General features: G+C 40.8%; 1 protein-coding gene and 1 non-coding gene across 3 annotated transcripts in view; one reads left to right on the top strand and one right to left on the bottom strand.

The window, feature by feature from the left end:
- Positions 1-18,436, bottom strand: part of SMG6 (SMG6 nonsense mediated mRNA decay factor) — a 234,829-nt gene that overhangs the window by 204,336 nt on the left and 12,057 nt on the right. For both annotated transcript variants that reach the window (XM_036835535.1, XM_036835536.1), the window contains 2 exons: positions 13,016-13,126; positions 12,442-12,654 (listed from right to left, as the gene is read on the bottom strand). In XM_036835535.1, the coding sequence (XP_036691430.1) occupies positions 12,442-12,654; positions 13,016-13,126 (324 nt within the window). The remainder of the gene's footprint in view (positions 1-12,441; positions 12,655-13,015; positions 13,127-18,436) is intronic.
- Positions 209-281, top strand: TRNAW-CCA. Its single transcript has one exon. It is a non-coding gene; the product is annotated as a tRNA-Trp (tRNA).

Raw genomic sequence — 18,436 nt, forward strand, 5'->3', positions numbered from 1 at the left:
GATTAAAAGAGACTTAGGAAAAAAACAATCAAACAATAATATATAGATCTTGATTTGAACAAACCAACCCTAAGAAGACATTTGTTAGATAATCTGGGAAATGAAGTTATAGATCAGATATTGAATGACGCCAAGGAAAGGCAGGGCAATGGCCCTGTGGTACGTAAGAAAACGTTCATTACTTTTTTAAAGGCATGTAGGGGGCACTTCCCTGGTGGTCCAGTGGTTAAGACTCCATGCTCCCAAAGCAGGGGGCCCAGGTTCGATCCCTGGTCAGGGAACTAGATCCTGTATGCCGCAACTAAGAGCCCGTGTGCTGCAACTAAAGATCCCACGTGCCGCAACTAAGGATCCCGCATGCAGCAACTAAAAGATCCCACACGCAGCAACAAAGATCCTGCATACTGCAACTAAGACCCAGTGCAGCCAAATAAATAAATATATATATATATATTTTTTTTTAATTAGAAAATAAAAGGCATGTAGAGAAGTGAAATATGTAGGGATGCAGTGATCTAGGGTTTGCTTTAAAATACTTCAGCAGGGGGTGAGGGGGAGAAGCTGAAACAAACGTGGAAAATGTGGGTGACAGGTATGGGGGTTCATTACGCTATTTTCTTGTGTGTGTTTGAAATTTTTCATAATTAAATAAAACTCTTCAAATCAAATGAACAGTTTGCATTTAGACAGTGGGCTGTCAGTTTGTGAATCATCAAGCCTCATTGTTCACTTCGGTTAGAAAGCGAAAAATGCAAAATCAAACCTAATAGCTTAAAAGAACACCGTAACAAAAATGTAAGTATGTCAGTAACAACTACCACCACTGTATGAGAAGTTACGATATGCCACTCATTGCTCTTTACATGCTCTTTATCTCATTTAGTCTATTGTTATCACCACCTTACAAATGAGGAAACCAAAGCGCAGGCAGATTAAGGAACATGCCCAAAGTCTCACAGCTAATAACTGATAAAACCAGGACTTGAACTTAGGACTTCCCAAAACTCAAGCTGTTAACTCCTGCACTATCCTGCCTCTGACATACAGAATGCTGGACAAAATTAATGAAAGCTAACAAGCTTCCAAACCCTAGAGAGATATAATGGACTTGCAGGCAATCACTCATGGAAGGATCTCCCAACTCCCAAGCAAAGGTGAATAACAGTGTGTATGATATGCCACTAATAGACAATCATATATCTTATATATACAATTTATATTACATACAAACACACACATACTATATTACCCCATTCAAAAATATTTCTTGGGCTTCCCTGGTGGCTCAGTGGTTGGGAGTCTGCCTGCCAATGAAGGGGACACGGGTTCAAGCCCTGGTCCAGGAGGATCCTGCATGCCACGGAGTAACTAAGCCCACATACCACAACTGCTGAGCCTGTGTTCTGAAGCCCGTGAGCCACAACTACTGAGTCTGCGTGCCACAACTACTGAAGCCCATGCACCTAGAGCCTGTGCTCTGCAGCAAAGAAGCCACCGTGGTGAGAAGCCCGTGCACCGCAACGAGGAGTAGCCCCCGCTTGTGGCAACTAGAGCGGACCCGCGTGCGGCAACGGAGACCCAACGCAGCCAAAAATAAATAAATAAAATAAAATAAATAAAACATTAAAAAAATACATTTCTTTAATTAAAATATTTAAAAAGGCAATCACTCCTCTACTAGATCTGTCAATCTCTATTCCCACCCTCCTAGAAACCAACCCTAACATAACTGCCTAGAAATTTCTCCAACAAGAATCCAGCTTTCCAAACAAGGTCACAAACTTCCTATGCCCAGGGGACCTCACATTAATCCCTCATGCCCCCAATTTATTACTAGCTCAAGATGCTGACTCATGAAATGGATCCTTTCAGACTCAATCTTTCAAAAACAATAATCAGGGGGCTTCCCTGGTGGCGCAGTGGTTAAGAATCCGCCTGCCAATGCAGGGGACACGGGTTCAAGCCCTGGTCCAGGAAGATCTCACATGCCACGGAGCAACTAAGCCCATGCGCCACAACTACTGAGCCTGCGCTCTGGAGCCCATGAGCCACAACTACTGAAGCTCGCGGGCCTAGAGCCCATGCTCCGGAACAAGAGAAGCCACCGCACTGAGAAGCCCGCACACTGCCACGAAGAGTAGCCCCCACTCGCCGCAACTAGGGAAAGCCCACACGCAGCAACGAAGACCCAACGTAGCCAAAAATAAAATAAATAAAATAAATTTATAAAAAAGAAAACAACAATAATCAGTCCTATTAGATGTCTAACCTTTCTTGAACTCACTCTTCCTTATTGTTGTGGCTTGAAAAGTTTCTCTTTATGCAAAAGAGACAGGACATTATGGTGTCACTCTAACTGTGCTTTGATAAAGACCAAGATACAGATAACTGTGTTGACCGTAGATATTAGAATACCACTTTCCCAACCAGATTCTAGGTTAAAAATTAGGCATGGATTTTTCTCTTCTGATATCCCAGGATAATGGGCATTCAACATTTCCAATCTAAATGCTGTGCCCTATAAAAATATGCAGGAAGAGCATACCCTAAAATGTTTTATTTATTTTGGCTGCACTGGGTCTTCACTGCAGCGTGCGGGCTCTTTAGTTGCAGTGCACGGGATCTAGAGCACGCGGGCTCAGTGGCTGTGGTGGACGGACTTAGTTGTGGCATCTCACTGAGATCTTAGTTTCCCGACCAGGGATCGAACCCAGGCCCCCTGCATTGAGAGCGTGGAGCCTTCACCACTGCACCACCAGGGAAGTCCCCTAAAATGTTAAAAGTAGCTATCTCTAGGTGATAAAACATATTTATCTGCATTTTCAAGCTTTTTACAATAAGCATGTGTTGACTTTGTGCATTTTTAAAAGCGATAAAAATATGAAAATGAAAAAGAGCTTTGCCCTTCTTGATTGAAGCCATTAGCAATTTCCTCCAACCACCAAGACACAAAGAGACACTAGTACCTTCTCCAGGTTCGAGCTCAGAATGCCTAAAGCACCATCTAAGAGAGCAGTCCTCAAAGTTTAATCAGCAAACTGTGGGGCAAAAAATTCAGTCCACTTTCACCCTACCAAATTTAATGAATGGAAGAGTATTGCTTTTGTTGAATTAACAATGCAGATGTGACAAGTAAACAATGAGAAATTCCAGAAACAAAATGTTATTTCCAGAATCCAGAAGGATATTATACAGGACCAGCCTACGGACCACCACACACCCACGCGTCCACAGCACCAAACAAGAAAGTGGTTCCTGCAGAAGGTTCAGTCTTTCCACCACTCCAACTTTCTCACATTATCCTCCAAACTTATCACAGATTTAGATACCCTGCAAAGCCTCTGCTGTGTCACACCACCTCTGTCTTTGCTCGGGCTGTTCCTCCTACTTGGAACACTCTCTTCTCACTCTCCCTAGTTAATGTTTCCAGGAAGCCTTCTGAATTCGCCCTCCCTTTGGCCACCACAACCCACGCCTCCACCAGGATTGGACCAAGTGCCCTTCTCTGTGCTTCCAAGGCACCCAAAACATACCTCCCTCACGACACTTACATGATACAGTTGGTCTTCATAATCTTTGGATTTCTCATTTATGAATTCACCTACTCACTAAAACTTATTAGCAACCCCAAAATCAATACTCACGGTGCTTTCACAGTCATTTGTGAACATGTACAGAGCAGCAAAAAATCTGAGTCTCCGCATAACCACATTCCCAGCTGAGATCAAACAAGGTGATTTCTCTCATACTTTAAACTAGTGTCCTTTCTGTGGCCTACTTAGTGCCACATTTTCCACATTTTTGTGCACTGATTAAAATGGTCCCCAAGTGCAGTGCTAAAATGCTATCTAGTGTTCCTAAACATGAGAAGGCTGTGATGTGTCTTAAGGAGAAAATATGTGTGCTAGATAAGTTGCTTGGGCATGAGTTATAGTGCTGCTGGCCACGAGTTCAATGTTAATGAATCAACAATACATTAAATAAGGTGTGTTTAAATAGAAGCATACATAAAATGAGGTTATGTACTGATCAGCTGATGAAAATCTTGTAACCAGGGGCTCATAGGAATCTAACCCTGTATTTCCCTTGGGAGCAATGGTTCAGAACCTACTAATTCAGTGTCTATGGTGACTTTACAGAACATAACTACTGCAAACAACAATAAACTGTACACTGAAACATTCTCTTTATGTAGCCATTCCTTCCATTCACCCGGAGGTTGGTAAAGGAGGCCCACAGGCCAAAGCGAGCCTGCCACGGGTCTTTGTGAACGAAGTTGAACTGGAACACGGCCAAGCTCACTCGCTTACATTTTGTCTATGGCTACTTCAGCACCACAACAGCAAAGGCGAGTAATAACAGAGACCGTATGGCTTGCAAAGTCTAAAATACTTACTATTTGGTCTTTCACAAAAAAAGGCTGCTGACCCATGCACTAGACTCTAAGCTCTTTTTTTTCTCTTTTTTTAAATGTATTTATTTATTTATTCTTGGCTGCATTGGGTCTTCGTTGCTGCGCGCAGGCTTTTCTCTAGTTGTGGTGAGCGGGGGCTACTCTTCGTTGCGGTGCGCGGGCTTCTCATTGTGGTGGCTTCTCTCGTTGCGGAGCACGGGCTCTAGGCACGCGGGCTCAGTAGTTGTGGCTCACGGGCTCTAGAGCGCAGACTTAGTAGCTGTGGCGCACGGGCTTAGTTGCTCCGTGGCATGTGGGATCTTTCCAGACCAGGGCTCGAACCCGTGTCCCCTGCATTGGCAGGCGGATTCTTAACCACTGCGCCACCAGGGAAGTCCCGACTCTAAGCTCTTCGAGGAAACAACAATGTTGTACTCGTCTTTACAATCTTAGCACAAAGCTGGCACAATAGGACAGGTAAACCAAACTTCAGTCTGATGAAGCACTGGACCCAGAATACAGCCTTCTGCTCTAAGAAGTCCGGGGTAACTGCATTAAATCCCAGATCTGATTAAGTCTTGGAAAAAAAGATACAATGCAAAGAAATAAAATAAATAATGGAATGTGACAGAAGGATGAGGAGCAAAAGGAAAAAGACCAAGGCAAACAATATCATTTGGTGGGTGAAATAATATGAGAGATTCAAATAAGGAAAGACCCAATAACAGGTATTAGTAGCTACTGAGGTCCAGTCTAGTCTGAACCCCAAAACATATTCAGAAGAGTCAAAGAGAAGGAAGGTTTCGCAAGAGCTTGGCCAAATATACAATGACATTTCATTTGTCTAAAGACATATTTTCTACACATAGCACCACGCATGTTGTACATATAACAATCACAATGGGTTGAGGAAAATGCCAGGAATAGTAAACCAAATCATGCCACAATAGGAGAACTCACTGAAGTCTGAAAGACAAACATCTATCAACAGCTCATTCTTCCCCAGCAGATAGACACATGTTACACTGCATTCAAGATGTTGATAACAGAGCAATCAGGTCTGAGAAAATCCTCAGCAGTTCCATCAGAGACTCTCACCTTTCAGTATGAACATTATTTCTGAAGCCATTAATTTAATATCCTTAGATTAACTCACTCTCAGCCACAACTCATTTGCTAAGCAGTACCCTTTACTGATTTCCAAAGGGAGCTGAGACATAGTGGAAGGCACATCCACTAAATAAAGAATGCTTGGAACCCTGGCGACACTGAATTTGAGTGGCTTAGCTGACAGAGAGAGAGTTTAAATGCGAGGCTCAATAGTTTCAGAGGATGCCACTTACAGCTGAGGCTGGCAGTCCCTCCCCAGGTTGCATGTTCAACCCAAACCACATCTCAAGGCTGAAAACCAGCAACCCACAAGCTAACCTCCTGCAGCCACTCAGAGAGAGAGCAAAAGCTCACGCTTGGCAGAGATAGGACAAACCAGTTTGGAGATTACTATCATTACTAACAACCACCTGAAGCCAAATTTTCTGTTTCTTATTCATGGATCTGAATTTTAGCAGTTTGTGCTAGAAACTCTCCAGGAGTTGTCAAAGGAGCAACTCCTATCAAGGCTAATCACTCAAAAAGGACAAATGAAATGAACACGCAAGTAAAGCACAACACACAAATTACACAGATAAATAAATGGCACACACCTTTATAATGAAACATCATGCAGCCACACTAAGAACATACTAAGAAGAGACACTCTTAGACAAGTGGAAACACAGTCAGTTCTGCTACAAGCTTATTTTGAAAATGTGTATCTGTTCCATCATGATCAACATATTAGGGAACAATTTGAACCTAACACCAATTTTTCTTTTGTTCAGGAAAAACAACAGGTAAACAGAAAACTCCACCCAGCTGAACCAAGCTACACAGGAACACACAAAACACACACATACACCCCCCCCCCCCAAACATCCACCAGCTACTGCAGTTCACCATGTGAACTTACATTCTGAGCCATGCCTATCCCCATCTGGTGTTATACCTGCCGGGCCAATTTCAAATAACCCTCCTTCCATCACTTCACAATAACTCACAAGTAGCAATCCTTCCAAAGCCCACTTCTACAAGCAAACCTCATGTCTTTTTCAAGATAGTATCTACATACTTCTTAACCAATGAACATGTATAAAACTGTACAACTGCTTTATTAGGTTTATATCTTTTTTTTTTTTTAAATATGTCACTGAGGGAGTTTTTGAGTGTTGTGCTCTTAACCCCATTTTCCCCGTAAGCTCCGTAGTTTTTATTGTGCAATTGTGCATAGCACAGTGATTTTTAGGAATGCATGTGTTACCTTATAGGAGAACTGACTGCATGTCCAGTGGATAATTCAAAAAAGCAAACTGTGGGACTTCCCTGGTGGCACAGCAGTTAAGACTCCACACTCCCAATGCAGGGCACCCAGGTTCGATCCCTGGTCAGGGAACTAGATCCCACATGCATGCCGCAACTAAGAGTTCACATGCCACAACTAAGGAGCCCGAGTTCTGCAACTAAGGAGTCCGCAAGCCGCAACTAAAGGAGCCCGCCCGCCGCAACTAAGACCCAGTGCAACTAAATAAAGAAATAATTTTTTTAAAAAAAGCAAACTGTATATCAGTATATATAGTATAATCTCATTTTTGTTAAAAAAATATATTTCATGTGTCTGCAGGTATGTGTGTATACATACACAACTATAAATGTTTAGAAAAAGGTCTGGAAGAACCTACATCAAATAGTTAATAGTGGTGTCTCTGAAGGAAAGAACACAAGTGACTCTCATTTTAAACTTTATGTACATTTTTGTTTGATTTAGATACCGTGAATTGGTGTTACTTCTGCAATTAAAAAAATTCCCTTTAAAAAACAAATAAATCAAAAAATAATAAGAAAAAAATTTTAAAAACAAACAAACAAATAAATCTGTTCTAATAGTAGAAGTGTTGAAAAGAGTGATCATTACACAATCTGGTTATGCGATCCCTTGTTTAAAATCCTTAATATTAGATATCCAAACTCCTCAATATTTATGAAGAATCTGGCCCCTCCTATCTTCTCCAGCTTCATCCCTCACTTTTCCTCCCCTGCTTTATATGCTCAACTAAGATTTATTTAGAATCTTCTACATGCAGGCAATGGGGATAAGGCAATGAGCAACCAGGTACAGACCCCACCCTCACAGAGGCTTGAATCTAGCAAGGGAGAGGCTTTAACCAACAAGAACAAAACTGCACCTAGTTTTTAAGTAACTATAAAATTACTTAATCAGAAATACGGCATTACAAAGGGGAAACCACCAGGCTCAGGGATCAGGAAAAGCTTCCCTGGAAAAGGGAAGTGGTATTTACGCTGAGAGTTTAAGGAGAAGCAAAAATGGAGCTGATAAAGAGAGAAGAGCACTGCAGGCAAAGAGAATGTGCCATAGCCAAGGGCCAGAAAAGAACTTGGGCCCTTCAAGGAAGAAGCCAGTATAGCCACAGAACAAGAACAAAGGGGGGAAGAGGGGTACAGGATAAGGTCAGAAGCAGCAGAGACCAAATCTTGCAGGGCCCAGTAAACTACTTTAAGGATTTTGGACCTGATTCTAAAAGCAAAGAAAAACAACTGAAGACGTTCAAATAGGGAAGTGACGTGACCAGAAATGTGTATGTGAAAGCTCATTTGGGTTACTGTCCAAAAAGAAAGGCCTAAGGAGGACCAGGAATAAATGTGGAAAGGTCATTAAGAACTTCTTAATAGTGTATGGATTACTGAAATAATGAATGATAGCTTGTACTACGATAGTGGTAGTAGAAATAGAAAAAAGTAGATAGATTCAAATTATGTTTAGGAGTAGACCAAACAGCTCTTGATATTGACTGGATGTGGGGTACAGGAAAGGAAGGGGTAAAGGATGACTCTAGTCTCTAGCAAGAGCACCACTCACATCCTAGCCTCCAGCCATACTGAATGACTTGCAGCTCCCTAAGCCTTCAGCCCAAGAGTGGAAATGCCCTTACATCATCCTTCAGCTACAAAGTGCCTCCTCATTCTAGCCTTACCTAACCATGCCCATCAGGTGCTTTAGTTTATGCTCCATAGCCTCTCAGCCTTGCCTTTATCACAGCACTTGTCACACTGCATTATAATATATAATATAATCGTATGTTTCTGTCTTCCCCACATGACTGAGTGCTCCCTAAGGTTAAAAATCATTTTTGGTTGTTTTAATCTCTGTATCCCCAAAGCCTAATTACTCAAACCTCTGTGAATAGATTCCCACTTCCCATCAGCTGTATGTTCCTGTTGCAGGGAACAGAGAAAGCAAGCTGAGTTCCTGGGGCCTGCTGTATGAAAGAAAAGGATATGGGAAGATGGCTTGAGCCTGAGAAAGCAGGTAAAAAAGGCAGTGTGGTTTCCTAACTGGATAAACAGAGAGCTATGAAACTGCAGGCTTCCTCCTCAAGTGCTGGTAGTATAGAACTAAAAGCCCAAACCCAGAGATGTAAATTTAAAAGAAATTAAGGATGGTGTATGTACCCACGGATGATGTATAGGCTGAAAATATATAAACAGCTTCAACAATAGTTTAGAAAACAAATTACCACATTTTACTCTGCACACATCTGTGATCATCTGAAATTTTTACTAAAAATATATTCGTATGTTATTTGTATAATTAAAAATAAAATAATAAAATGTAATGGATCCAATGTGCAGCTCAGAGAAGCTACACACTGAATAAAAACACATGCCATATGATCCAGCAATCCCACTCCTGGGCATATATCCAGACAAAACTCTAATTTGAAAAGATACATGCACCCCAATGTTCACAGCAGCACTATTTACAATAGCCAAGACATTGTAGCAACCTAAAAGTCCATCGACAGATGAATGCATAAAGAAGATGTGGAAAGGGTGTGGTGAAAAGGGAACCCTCCTGCACTGTTGGTGGGAATGTAAATTGACACAACCACTATGGAAAACAGTATGGAGGTTCCTTAAAAAACTAAAAATAGAACTACCATATGACCCAGCAATCCCACTACTGGGCATATACCCTGAGAAAACCATAATTCAAAAAGAGTCATGTACCACAATGTTCACTGCAGCACTATTTACAATAGCCAGGACATGGAACCAACTTAAATGTCCATCGACAGATGAATGGATAAAGAAGATGTGGCACATATATACAATGGAATATTACTCTGCCATAAAAAGAAACAAAATTGAGTTATTTGTAGTGAAATGGATGGACTTAGAGTCTGCCATACAGAGTGAAGTAAGTCAGAAAGAGAAAAACAAATACCATATTCTAAGGCATACATATGGAATCTAAAAAAAAAAAATTGTACTGATGAACCTAGTTGCAGGGCAGGAATAAAGATGTAGACACAGAGAATGGACTTGAGGACACGGGGTGGGAGGGGGAAGCTGGGGCGAGGTGAGAGTAGCATCAACATACATACACTATCGAATGTAAAACAGTTAGTGAGTGGGAAGCAGCAGCATAGCACAGGGAGATCGGCTCGGTGCTTTGCGATGACCTAGAGGGGTGGGATAGGGAGGGTGGGAGGGAGGGAGATGCAAGAGGGAGGAGATATGGGGATATATGTATGCATATGGCTGATTCACTTTGGTGTACAACAGAAACTAACACATTATTGTGAAGCAATTATACTCCAATAAAGATCTATTAAAAAAAAATCACTTTCCTTTTCCAAAAAAAAAAAGATGTGATACATATATATATACAGAAAATGGAATAGTACTCAGCCACAGAAAACAACAAAATAATGCCATTTGCAGCAACATGGATGGACCTAGAGATTATCATACTAAGTGAAGCAAGTCAAAAAGAGAAAGACAAATACCATATGATATCACTCATATGTGGAATCTAAAATATGACACAAATAAACTTATCTACGAAACAGAAACAGACTCACAGACGTAGAGAACAGACTTGCAGTTGCCAAGGGAGAAGGAGGGGTGAGGGAGGGATGGATTGGGAGTTTGGGATTAGAAGATGCAAATGGATATAGAATGGATAAACAACAAGGTCCTACTGTATAGCAGAGGGAACTATATTCAATATCCTGTAAGAAACCATAATGGAAAATAATATGAAAAAGAATATGTATATATATGTATAAATGAATCACTCTGCTGTATACCAGAAACTAACACAACATTGTATATCAACTATACTTCAATAAAATAAATTTTAAAAATGAAAAAGAATAAAAACACAAACTTACAAACACATTGCTTAAAAAATAAATAAAACACCTAATGGAAGAGAGAAAGCTATAAAAGATTAATTATAACTTTTATGAGAGATACTTCCTAAGCTTGAGGCCAAGGCCAAAGAAAGCCATAAAATGCTTTCTCAAATTGTCATTGTTGCTTTCATTTTAAAGACACACAGTGGAGCTAATCAATAGAACAATTTATCTCTTATTCAAATAGGCTTCCAGTTTGCGGTGGTAATATTCAAACTAGAAGAGGCAGTAGTGAGGGATTCTACCATAGCAGCAACCCCTCTGAAGCACCTTGATGTACTGGGGCCCCATGCACAACATGACATATAGGAAGTTGGGAGTTTCATTTATAAGCAATGACTGCTTTCCAAGTCATCCAGAAAACAGCTAAAGACTAAAGATATAGGAAGATAAATGGAAATTTTAAATTAAACCCCAAAGGACAAGTCCTCCTATCCCACCACCTTTGACTCATTCTTAGACAACCATGCCTCCAACTTCAAAGAGGAAATAGAAATCATCAAAAGGCCCTCCCTCATCTTCCTCCTATAATACAAACTTACCTGCATTCCCAATTATCTGTTCCTCCCTGCCCTCAAGCACAAGAAAGAGGGGTTCTCTTACCTTCTTTCAGGCTAATCCCCTCATTTGTGCGCTGGATCCTACTTCTTTCTCATCAACTGCAAGGACTTCTCCCTGCCATCTATCTCCTTTCTTTCTTAGACCTCGAACCTATTTATCATTATGTTCCTTCCTTGAGTAGCTGAAGCAACTCTCTATGACTTCAGTACCATCTATAACAGGATGCCTTCAAGTATCTTCATCTCTGGCCTAGATCTCTCTCCTCAGCTTCAGATATCTGCTAGCCTCTAAATATCTCCACGTCAATGTCCTATAGAAATTCCAACATGTCCAAAACTAAACTCATCATCTTTCTCCTAAAACCAAGACCATCATTCACCCAGTTTCCAAGTGAGAAACCTAAGTGTTACTTTTGATTCCCTCTTCTCCCTCAGCTCCCCATGTCCAATCAAGTCCTTTGGATTTTACCTCATTAATATACTTCTGTTCACTTCTCCCCATCTGCAAAGCCATTTCCTGGTTCAGGTCCTTCTCACATCTCACTTGGATTACTGTAGCACGCTCCTACTCTTCTTATTTCTGTCTTACCCTTCTCCAAATTTTACACAAAGCAGCCAGAGTCATATTTCTAAAGTGCACATCTGACATTTCCCTATTTAAAGCACTCAGTAGCTCCCTACTACCTTCAGGATAAAGGTCAAATTACTTATTACATGACCCTTCAAGGCCTGGTCCCAGATTACCCCACCACCCACTCCTCTATAAATTTTACTCTCAAGGCACAATGAACCCGCCATTTGCAGTTTTCCAACTACTGTGTCCTCTCCTTAGCTTCAAAAATCCCACACAGAATCCTAAAGCATCATATTGATGACTATAAACCCAAAGCAGCAAAAAACTGTCATCCTATACAAATCCTAAATTAAACTTCACTTAGAAAAATTACTTTTACTAAATTCTACAGTGCCACATAGTGGTGAGAGAGGGAAGCAAATAGCAAAGGTAAAGGAAGTGTAGGTGGAGGACACAGATGAGAACATCAAGGAGCCTGAAGTGATGTGCCTTCCCTGAGATGAATGGGGAATGTCTGTGCAGTGCTCCATGGCTGCATGTACCAGAGCACTCACGCTTACTCAGCTAGTCTTGCTCATAACATCACCCTTAGGAACTTACATCACTGGGGCTCAGGCTGCCCAGCCCATTCTCCTGCTCAGAATCCTTCCCAGACTCAGTGCCCTGGGAGGACCGGGGATGGGATGGATGAATCCAGATCTCCAGGCGAGTGGTATCATCTCCAACATGCCGGAAAGTGGATTTCTTTCCTTTCCGCCATTGGCCAGGGCTCAGTTCCAATTCCTCGTGTTGCTTCTTTTCCATCTGTTCTGCCTGTACGACATACAAACATATAAGCTCAGACTGTCCTGGGATTCAGCCAATCAAGAGAAGTGCTCATCTCACCTGAGTTTGTTGCCCAAGAACTGTAAAAAGTAAAGACTTTGCCACAGTAGCAGAGTATCATCTGTTTTGTCTCATAAAAGTTATTAATTCTGGTTTAACCAGATGCTGTGGGCCCTGGAGAGCTCTCCTAAAGATAAGTTTGGTTCTGCATAGAGACTGACTGACTCCCATCAGCACAGCCCGAGGGGATCCCTTCAGGACATTATCAGTCGTTTCCTTAAGGACACAGAGACACTAAGAGAAACACATTCTTCTAGGAAGGAATGATTCTGCCTGCACCCCCACTCACCTTCCTTTTGGTCTCTTCAAACAAGCTCATGAGACTCTCCTTGGCAGTCAGGATAGGGTTGCTGGCAGCTAGACTGCGCATATAGTAATAGACGGCATCAAGCTTCCTCCTCTGCAGAAAAAGGTCAGAGACACTGAGTCAACCAGTTCTCTTCTGGACTCCAGCCTGAGTCAGCAGACCCAGGAAACCCTACCATCCCTCCCAACCTGTGCTCCAAGCTGTGAGGAGTTCCAACATGAAAATGAGACAACTATCCATGGGAGAAGCCATGGCGAATACATCAGAGCTCTCTTCTTGCCCAGTACTATGTCTTACATGTAGAGGTTCTCTTAAAGCCACATGCTCAGAAGCAGGAGAAACGAATAAAGAGCCTCAGAAAATATGAAACCAATTATGTTTTCTTTTTAGAGAAAGAAAATGTTCAGCATGTACTAATTATTGTTTTTAAAACATTATAAATAACAATGGCAATATCACTGATTAAGCATAGCTAAGTGTGAGGTAAATGATCAGCACTCCATAGATATTATGATATTATTTCCAAACCTAAGGAAACTGCCCCACAGGGATTACTATTCCCGTTTTAATGATGAAGAGATAGGGGCTCAGGAAGATTATTACATAACTTGCCCAACAAGGTCTCAAAGCCAAATCCCAGATAAGCTAGTATTTGAAACTAGGTCTGCCTGGCTCCTAAGTTTATGTTTTCACTACAACATACTGACTCCACGAAGAAAAGGAAACAAACTATTATCCAATGCATGCAGCAAATAAATACTTCAAGTCCATTTTAAAACCAATTAATAAGTAAAAGAAAGGGAGAGGGTCAGAAAGAAGGGAATACACTGAAATAAAGGGGGAAAGAATATCAAAAAGTCTTTCTATCTTTCTATCATATACATCGTTACCTTTTCTGTCTCAAAATGCACCTAGACTACCACTTCCCTTCTCTGCCCAGCACCTACTCACTCTTTAAAAGTCCCATCTTGCATTCATCTAGCATGGTTAAAGGTGTACATTCTAAGCTTAACTGCCTGAGTCTGAATTTGGTCCTGCCATTTATTAGGTATAACCCTAAGAAAGTCAACCTAGAAAGGTTTCCTTATTTGTAAAATGAAGATATTCACCAACATATATGGCTCCTGAAAAGATTAAAATTCATATAATATATACAGTTTAACAGAACATCTGGTACCCAGTTTCAGTCAGTTAAGTGGGAGCTATCTTTAATGTTATTCCAATTACACCACTCATTTGATTTTACAGTATTTTACCAGTTCTACAATGATTTTTTTCATATTTTAACATCTCTGAAATCAAGATACAACTCAATCACTATCTACCATCATGTCTTATTTTAATTCACATTCTTCTTTCTTAGTGGTATAGGAAATGATGTATCTAACAATCAATTGCATCAAATTGCATCAAGTCTAATTTGTATCATTGTCTGTCTATACACCTCACTTGTCTTCTCAACAATGTTTTCTTTCAGGACAGAAACCATATCAAATATTTACCACTCACAGCACCTAGCAAAGCACTGTGCACAGCATGTTCTCAGTAAATACTTGAGGTCCACTGAATGAAAGGTTACAGAAAAGCTGAGAAAGTGATCTTAAAAGACAACTGGGGGGACTTTTCTGGTGGTCCAGTAGCTAAGACTCTGCGTTTCCCATGCAAGGGGCACAGGTTCAATCCCTGGTCAGGGAACTAAGATCCCACATGCCGCTTGACGTGGCCAAAAAAACAGACAACTGGGTTAACACAGAGACAGAAAAAGAGGGACAGAGGAAAAGAACTTGAAAAGAGTACTAACTTAGGTAAGAGGTCCATGAAAGAAACACATACCAATTTAATTAGTGTAGCAACAGACCACTGAGGGAAGACACAAGATTAACACTCAAGGGACTTCCCTGGTGGTCCAGCAGTTAAGACTCGCACTCCCAATGCAGGGGGCCTGGGTTCGATGCCTGGTCAGGGAACTAGATCCCACATGCCACAACTAAGATCCCACATACCGCAGCTAAGACCCAGCACAGCCAAATAAATACATATTAAAAAAAAAAAAAAAAGATTAACACTCAAAAATCAGTTGTATTTCTATACATTAGTAATGAACAATCTGAAAAATGAGGAAAATAATTCCATTCATAATAGCATCAAAAATAATAACATACCTTTATATGTTAGGAATATTTATATCTTAGGAATAAATTTAACCTAGGAAATGCAAAACTTACACACTGAAAATGACCACACATTTCTGAAAGAAATTAGAGAAGACCTAAATAAATGGAAAACATCCTGTGTTTGTGCAGAAGACAATACTGTAAAGATGTAAATACTCCCAAAAGCAATACACAGATTCAACGCAATCCTTATCAAAATCACAATGACTGTTTTGGCAGAAATGAAAAAGCCGATCCTAAAATCCATATGGAATTCCAAGGAACCCCAGATAGCCAAAACAATCTTGAAAAAGAAAAACAAACTTGGAAGACTCACATACCCAATCTCAAAACTTACCACAAAGTTACAGTAATTAAAACAACGTAGTACTGGCACAAAGGTGGACATATGGATCAATGGGAGAGAATCGAGAGTCCAGAAGTAAACCTATCATACATCAACTGACTTTTGACAAGGGTGCCAAGACTATTTAATGGGGAAAGAACAGTCTCTTCAACAAATGGTGCTAGGAGAATTGGATGTCCACGTGCAAAAGAATGAATTGGACCCTTACTTCACACCATATACAAAAATTAACCAAAGATGGATCAAAGACTTAAATATAAGAACTAAAACTATAAAAAATGTATCCCTGTATTTTCTTCTAAATAAATAAATAATAAATCTTAACTTTTAATTTGGTTAAGAGTTTCTTAGCTATGACATCAAAGCACAAGCAACAAAAGAAAAAATAGATGAATTGGACTTCATCAAAATTAAAAACTTTTGTGGGGACTTCCCTGGTGGCGCAGTGGTTAAGACTCCAAGCTCCTAATGCAGGGGACCCGAGTTTGATCCCTGGTCAGGGAACTAGATGCCACATGTCGCAACTAAGAGTCCACATGCCACAACTAAGGAGCCCGCCTGCCACAACTAAGGAGCCTACCTGCCGCAACTAAGACCCAGCACAACCAAATAAATAAATCTTAAAAAAAAAAACTTTTGTGCATCAAAGGGCACTATCAAGAGGGTGAAAAGACAACCCATAAAATGGGAGAAAATATTTGTAAATCACATATCTGATAAACGTCAGAATATATAAAGAACTCCTACATCTCAACAACATAAAAGACAACCCAATTTAAAAATATGCAAAGGATCTGAATAGACATTTCTCCAAAGAAAATATGCAGATGGCCAACAAGAACATAAAATAGTCAGTACTCATTAGAGAAATGCAAGTCAAAACCACAATGCCATACAACTTTGAAGCAGTTAGGCTGGCTACTATTTAAACACACACACACACACAACAACAGAAAATAGTGCGTGTTAGCAAGGATGTGGAGAAACTGGAACCCTTGTGCACTACTGGTGGGAATGTAAAATGGTGCAGCTGCCAATATGGCGGTTCTTCCAAAAATTGAAAATACAATTACCACATGACCCAGCAATTCCACTTCTGAGTATATATTCAGAAGAATTGAAAGCAGAGTCATGAAGAGGTATTTGCACACTCATATTCATAGTAGTAGTATTCACAATGGCCAAAAGGTGGAAGTGTCCATCGAGAGATGAACAGATAACAAAATGCGGTATATACATACAATTGAATATGATTCGGCCTTAAGGAGGAAATTGCCATGAGCTGTAACACGGATGAACCTTAAGGATATAATGCTAAGTGAAATAAGCCAGCCACAAAAAGACAAATATTTTCAGATTCCATTTATATTAGGTAACTAGAGTAGACAAATTCATAGAGATGGAAAGGTGAAGAAGGGTGGCTGCCAACGGCCAGAGGGAGGGAAAAATAGGGAGTTGTTGTTTTAATGGGTAGAGAGTTTCAGTTTTGCAAGATGAATAGAGTTCTGGAGAGTGATTGCACAACAATGTGAATGTACTCAACACTACTGAACAGTACACTTAAAAATGGGTAAGATGGGAATTCCCTGGTGGTGCAGTGGTTAAGAATCCGCCTGCCAATGCAGGGGACACGGGTTCGAGCCCTGGTCCGGGAAGATCCCACATGCTGTGGAGCAACTAAGCCCGTGCGCCACAACTACTGGGCCTGCGCTCTAGAGCCCGCAAGCCACAACTACTGAGCCCAAGTGCTACAACTACTGAAGCCCGCGTGCCTAGAGCCCATGCTCTGCAACAAGAGAAGCCACTGCAATAAGAAGCCCGCGCACCGCAACGAAGAGTAGCCCTGCTCTCCACAACTAGAGAAAGCCCGCATGCAGCAACGAAGATACAACGCAGCCAAAAATAAATAAATAAATAAATTAATTAATTTAATTTAATTTTTAAAAAATGGGTAAGATGGCAAATTTGGTTTTATGTGTATTTTACAATTAAGAAAATTTTTTTAAATTTTCTTAATTTTTAGAAAAATGGGTGGGCTTCCCTGGTGGCGCAGTGGTTGAGAATCTGCCTGCTAATGCAGGGGACACGGGTTCGAGCCCTGGTCTGGGAAGATCCCACATGCCGCGGAGCAACTGGGCCCGTGAGCCACAGCTACTGAGCCTGCGCGTCTGGAACCTGTGCTCCGCAACAAGAGAGGCCGCGATAGTGAGAGGCCCGCGCACCGTGATGAAGAGTGGCCCCCGCTTGCCACAACTAGAGAAAGCCCTCGCACAGAAACGAAGACCCAACACAGCCATTAATAAATAAATTAATTTAATTTAATTTAATTTAATTTAAAAAATTAAAAAAAAAAAATGGGTAAAGGACTTGAATAGACATTTTTCCAAACATCCAAATAAGCATATGAAAAGATGTTCAATATCATTAGTCATTAGGGAAATGCAAATCAAAACCACAATGACATATCACTTCACACTCACTAGATCTGTAGATGTCAACAAACTGATTCTAAAGTTTATATGGAAAGGCAAAACATCCAGGATAGCCTACACAATATTGAAGGAAAAGAAAAAAGTTGGAAGACTGACACTACCCGACTTCAAGACTTGCTATAAGGCTACCGTAATCAAGACAGTGTGGTACTGGCCAAAGAACAGACAAATAGATCAATGGAACAGAACAGAGAGCCCAGAAATAGACCTTCACAAATATAGTCAGTCGAGCTTTGACAAAGGAGCAAAGCCAATTCAATGGAGAAAGGATAGTCTTTTCAACAAATGGTGTTGAAAACAACTGGACATCCACATGCAAAACAATGAATCTATACACAGACCTTACACCTGTCACAAAAATTAACTCAAAATGTACCATAGACTTAAATGT

This window comes from Balaenoptera musculus, chromosome 20 (genome assembly GCF_009873245.2).
Source record: "Balaenoptera musculus isolate JJ_BM4_2016_0621 chromosome 20, mBalMus1.pri.v3, whole genome shotgun sequence".
In the NCBI taxonomy this organism is placed as follows: Eukaryota; Metazoa; Chordata; class Mammalia; order Artiodactyla; family Balaenopteridae; genus Balaenoptera; species Balaenoptera musculus.